Consider the following 5,897-nt stretch of genomic DNA (forward strand, 5'->3'; position numbering starts at 1 on the left):
CCTATACAGATAAGGTAATGTTTTCTCTGTTTTCTTTATCGTGCAGCAGAATGATACATGAGTGATATGAACCCTTTACGCACATATATATATATACATAAACCGCTTATATCGTCCCCTTTCAAAATGTATACAAGTCTATATATGGAAAAGACTTTAAATAACAAGCATTTGCGAATCCCTTTTTTTTTAGATTCTGCCTGCATGTAATTTGAATACATAATTCAAAAGCAACAGATTTAACTTATTACATTATTTTAAATTCGTGCTTACTTAAGATGTTTCTTCATAACGAATCGTTCTTTTTTAAAATTTCGAATAAAACTGTTAATGTTCTAGCAAACGTGTCAAATAATAAAAGCGAATAAGCGTTATTAACTAATGGAAAGAGAACGTAGAGAAAAAAATTACTAAACCAACTAAGTCTTATAATTACATGTTCTATAATTTTTCGACATGGAACAATATACGCTATATTCTATAGCAATACTTCTCATCTAACATAGGCGTAGAAAGCAATATTTTTATTTCAACCATAAATATATAGCAATAACTGCTAACTATTATAAGCGCTTATTAAAGTAATTATTATGCTTTTTTCTCCTTGAACACATAGCATCTCTTCATAACCTGTATTTTTATAGGTTAAAAAAAAAAAAAAAAAACGCGATGGAGTCACCTTTAGTGAAGGGCTACCTCGTGGTGACAATGTGGGGATGAGATCCATTTGGTACACATAAAAAGAGGAGTATCTGGTTTTTCTGCGCTGTTGCGCGGCACAGGCCAGCGGAGTGGCGAATTCCTCTGCGGCCCCTTCGCCCTAGTGGGCCATTTTGTGAAGTATCCGTTGGAGGAAGTCCTCACGTAAGTTACTTAATTTTGTGGGGATATAAGTTAGCAAATGTTGGTTGGCGTGCAAAGGGAAGAATAGGAAGCGCTCAAAAAGAGGACTTCTCAATGAGGAGATCTCCATAAGACCGGCTGTACAGAGGGAGCACGTCCTGCTGCGCACAAACTCACGAGAGCTGCATAAACTCCGCGTAGTTATTAAAATAAAAGGTGCACACCTGGAACTTGGAGTTGAGAGTGACCAACAATGTGGACGGCTGGAAGCTACTGAGGGAGATGTTTTTCCTCTCGTTGAGGGGGGCAAAATCCAAAGCCACGATTGGCCTATCCCTCGACGAGTAGAATAACTTCCTCTTTTTCAAAACGTTGGAAGTGAATTCGTAGAGGTAGTTCCTCTGTACAATGCTATTTGCTCTGGTGCCTCTCCTTTGGCTGCTCCCATCTCTAAGCCTCTTTGTAACACCAATGGCCACAAACCTGCAGTTGTACTTGTCAAACTTGACGTATTCGATGATTCCGTTTTTTATTTTCTTCTGATAAACCAGGTGGAACTCATGTAGCGAGTAAATAAAAATGGAGTCGAATGCGAAGAAGCACATGTGCGGCACATGTCCTTTTGCCTCTCCTTTGTCCGTGTCCGTCTGAATGATTTCTATTCCTTTGTAAAGTCTAAATAGGAACTCATTGAGGCCCGTGTAAATGGCGTGACTAATTATTGCCAGCACTCTCAGTGTAGTTGTGTCCCATATGGTTATGAATCTGTCATGACAGATGCAAAGGATTTTCCCGTCGCTAGTGATGTCCCCCCCTAAGATGGGGTGGTTCTTGTGGTTTATTCGTTTAATGACTGTGACGGTTTGGTTATCGTCCCATTGGTCGCCATCTCCTTCGTTGGCATCTCCTTGGTTGGTTTCTTCTTCATTGGCGTCTCCTTGATTGGCTCTCCCCTTCTGGTAATCCTTCTTAAGGTGTGGCTCCTGGCCGCTTTTCTCTGTGCTATCACCAATGTCCCCCCCGTACACACTTGCCAGGTGATTCAACCTCCGCAGCTCCCTGTAGTAGCTGCTCCTGTCCTGCGTCTGGTACACATCCACCTCGTAGTCTTTGGACACGCTGGCCTCGAAAATACGCTCGCTCTTTTCCAAGCACCAAACAGTTATATCTCCATCGCATTCCAGTACGAGGAAAATGCTGAGGAAGGGATGACTCACGATCAATCTGTACTTCTCTAGTGGTTCCTCCCCAGGGTGTTCTCTGCAATTGGGTGGGTACTGTTCTTCACCGCTTCCCCGTGCATGTGCTTCTCCCACTTGGTCACATGTGATGGACTGCTCATAAACTGGCTCATAGTCCAAATGGTTGCTCACGATCCTCCAGATTTTGAAGGTGTACAAAGTCTGCACCAACGCGTTGGCGTCGTTCCCACAGACCTCCTCCAGTTGGTAGTTCCTCCTCTCGATGGTCATTAGTAAATGCCTACTCTCAGTGAAGGAGAAGAAAAGAAGCTCCAAATCGTTCACAGCCTCAACATTGGACCTACTTTTGTACGTCACCTGTAAGGGACACACAAACTTTATGTGTTTATCTTTTTCCACATTGTACAGTTGAATATTGCAGAAGGATGTTAAGAAGGAGAAAACCAACCCCCTGTTGGAGTCACAATAAAATTGCATTTGATATTTTTTGTACAGATTATTCTGTACATTCGTATGATTGTAAATGCTCCTTTCGATGTCTTCCTGGATTTGCTTGAAACTTATGATGGGTTTTTCCTTCCGTTTTTGCTTTCTCGCCGCGTTGGAGTGAGCCACCTTCGAGTGAGACGCGCCCAGTTCGTCTTCTCCGCAGGAACTCAGTTCTATCCCTTCGTCTGGGATTGCTAGGAGGTCGTCTCGTAGTTCTCTTGCCCTGGAGCGACGGTCGCTTCCTGGCAGGCTTCCCAAGGGCTGCCCCCCCGACATGGCGCCATCCTCGAAGTTCTCCCCAGGGTCACTGCTCCCCGTGCAATCGCTACTCGTCCCCTTACTGTCACGTTGGTCCTCCTCACAATTCGCTATGGAATTCGTTGAGGTATCCCCGTTAAGGACCCCCATGGTGACGTCCTCCTCCGCCAGCAGAGCACCAGAAGGCGCGCGCCACCCCAGGGAGTAATCGTACGAGCTGCAAATCTGTTCTTCGAAAATCTTAACGCTATTTTTTATGCCCTCGTATACATTGGAGTAATTCAAAAACAGGTGTCTCAAGGAAAGGGGCATGTACAGACCGACATATGAATAGAAAAACAAACGGTGGTTGTAATTGATAAAGTGAATCGTATTGTTCAGCGAGTTGCAGATAATTAGGTTTTTCTCTTTATTCACGTAGGTGTAGTAACAGGGGGATCCCAGGTGAGGAATAAACTCGGTCATGCCACTGTCTATGTCGTAAATGAGCAAAACGGCTTCCTCTCCACAGGAGATTACTTTCCTTCTGTCGATAGTTATGTTATACACTGCGTGGCTGTGCCACTTGTACTTCACTATGTCTGCCTTCTGCATGTCGACGATTTTGTCTTTCCGCAGTTGGAAGTTGATGTAGGGGATGCTGGCGCTGCTCTGGATGGCCCTTTCTGCCCCACCCTCACCGGGCAACTCTCCGCTCTTCCCGTAGTATTCCACTTCATACCCTGGGATGTAAGGGTAAGCATTTTCGATCGCTTTCAACAAGGACATAAAGTTCGCCTTTCGCGCGGAGTCGTTCCCCCCTCCGAAGGCTTCTCCCACAAAGGCATTGCACCCCAACATGTCCTTCGCACTGCCTTCATCCTTCGTCACTTGATCAAACAGAAAGATGTGTATAAATCCATTGAGAAATCCAATACAGAGAAAATTTTCATCACTTAATTTTACAGCAGAAATGAAACTCTTAAAATAAAGCAGATTGTATCTCCTCTTCACGGTGTCGTATACGACGACCAGGTTATTATTGGCTAGCACCAGCTTCGTAAGACTTGGGTTCATGTCTACCATGGAGAAGTACATATACTTTATCTTCACAAGTGGCATTATTTTCACCTTCGCGGTAACGTGCATCGATTGTCTTCGTCCATTTGGGATCCCCCTCTGTGGCTTCATTTCTGTCTTCTGCCTCTTCGCAGTTGTTCCATCACCGCGGGGAAGAAATCCGTTGATTTGGCTTCCATACTCGTTGTCATTCTGCGTGTGTGCGCCGTTCAAATGGGCAAGCGGTGATGCAGGGACTTTTTTCCGCTGCTCCTCCTCCCCATCCGAACTGCTCACCATCAACTCGCACGGAAATACTTCCTTCTTGAAGGAGTCCTCCGAGTCTGAGGAAAACGTGTACGTCACGTGCGTCGGTGGGGAGGACTCGCCCATCTGAGTCGTCCCCATCTGAGTCGTCCCCATCTGAGTCTCACCCACTTGAGTCCTTCCCACCTCAGGCTTCTCCGCCTCATGTATCTCCCCATTTAAGTAACACAGGGGAGACTCATAGTTGAAAACAAATCTGAGGAGGTAAAAATTCATGAACATCTTTTTCCCCTCCGGATCAAACTCCCAGGTAGCGAAACACAATTCGCCATTTTTCCCAAAGCTGTTTATATAGAATAAATTCTTGATGAAAAATTTTTTCACAAAATGAAACTTTCTATCACTGATCAGATACAGGTAAATGTAATTATTGAAACTTTTCAAAACTAAATATTCTTGTTTTGTTTTTTTGTCTAGAAAATAAAATATGCTATCTATAAAGAACGAGGTGACTATTTTTTTTTTTTTTTTTTTTTTTAAATCGATTAGTAGGATTCCACTTTCGCTACTAACATAGGCAATATTTTTCCTGCTCACTATAGGCTTGTTTTTGATTAGATTTCCTGCCAAGTGTAGTTTCAGTACCTTTGCTTCTTTGTCGAAATTGACGTTTTGAAGAAGCAACTCCTTGTGCAGCTTGCTGGTGTACTGGTTTTTGGCTAGCTCTTCTTCCAGTTGGTTTAACTCTGCTATCCTCGCGTTCTCCTGCTCCTTAGTCTCGCCTCGGAAGGTATTCGGCCGGAACTCCCGGCTCACGTACGCTTTGTGCCTCACCATTTGGTGGAGGGTGCGGGGGGTAGCGGCGCAGGAAGTGAGACCACGCGGAAGAGGATTTTCCCCAATGGGATACCTTCACCTGTGTAGTATTCCCAAAAAGGCTATTCCCCTTTGGGTTATCCTCTCAAAGGCACCCCTCCGCAACTGCAACGTGCAGCTCTTTCACCTCTTCCTGGCAGTTATGTCCCACTAATGCGCTTCAAATTCTTTGCCTCATAAAATCTTAACATGCTGAGATGTAGAGTCGATTGGTGAAGCAACTAAATGGGACACTCAGAAGGTTCACTTTCTTGGAGAAAGTTTCTTTCCAGTCGGGGAAAACTTCACACAAATCGCTTCGGTTCGGAGTTGCCGTCTCCACGTCACAACACTGCCAGATGCATAAATCGTAAGGGGCAGGTAACCTCTCCGGTTGCGCAGTTTCCCGGACTGGTAAACAAAATGCATGCCCCGTCTCCATGAATGGGCTGTGCCCCCCCAAGTTGAGTTAACAACCAACCGTGCTGAGTTTCCTCTCCTCCTTGCACTTCGGGGGGATGTTGCCGACTGCGACCACGTCGCCTTTTTAAGCGTTCGCGTGGGCACGGAAAAATTGGAAACACAGTTGGCGTGAGGATGGCAGAAAATGGAATTCAAAATGGCATTCAAAAGTATAGCCTTAAAATGGAACAATTCATCCTTTTTTTTTTTCTTTTTTTTTTTTTCCAAAAGTGGGTAACACTTGCAGAGTTGGAAAAAAAAAGAAAAATTCCCGCTCCTGAAATCGTCACCTCGTGCCAACCATGGTGTTGTAGAAAAAAAAAAAAGGCAAAATCTTCCTTTTGTTGATTTTACTTGTACAAAAAAAAAGTTGGCTGGACGGGGGGGGGTTACATATTATACGCCCCGTGCAGTTTTGTCAAAAAAGCTAGCTATGCAGGGATCTACCATAATCGTCGCTTAATTTAGCAGCACGAGAATACG

The 5,897-nt window shown here is 44.4% G+C and overlaps 1 protein-coding gene across 1 annotated transcript; it reads right to left on the reverse strand.

The window, feature by feature from the left end:
* Positions 1-1,016: 1,016 nt before the first annotated feature.
* On the reverse strand, positions 1,017-4,934 carry C922_04116 (hypothetical protein; the record flags this gene model as incomplete). Its single annotated transcript, XM_008819701.1, has 1 exon — positions 1,017-4,934. The coding sequence occupies one exon, from the start codon at positions 4,932-4,934 to the stop codon at positions 1,017-1,019; it is 3,918 nt and encodes a 1,305-aa protein (XP_008817923.1).
* Between the last annotated feature and the right edge of the window lie 963 nt (positions 4,935-5,897).

The sequence above is a fragment of the Plasmodium inui genome (genome assembly GCF_000524495.1).
Source record: "Plasmodium inui San Antonio 1 unplaced genomic scaffold supercont1.20, whole genome shotgun sequence".
Taxonomy (NCBI): Eukaryota; Apicomplexa; class Aconoidasida; order Haemosporida; family Plasmodiidae; genus Plasmodium; species Plasmodium inui.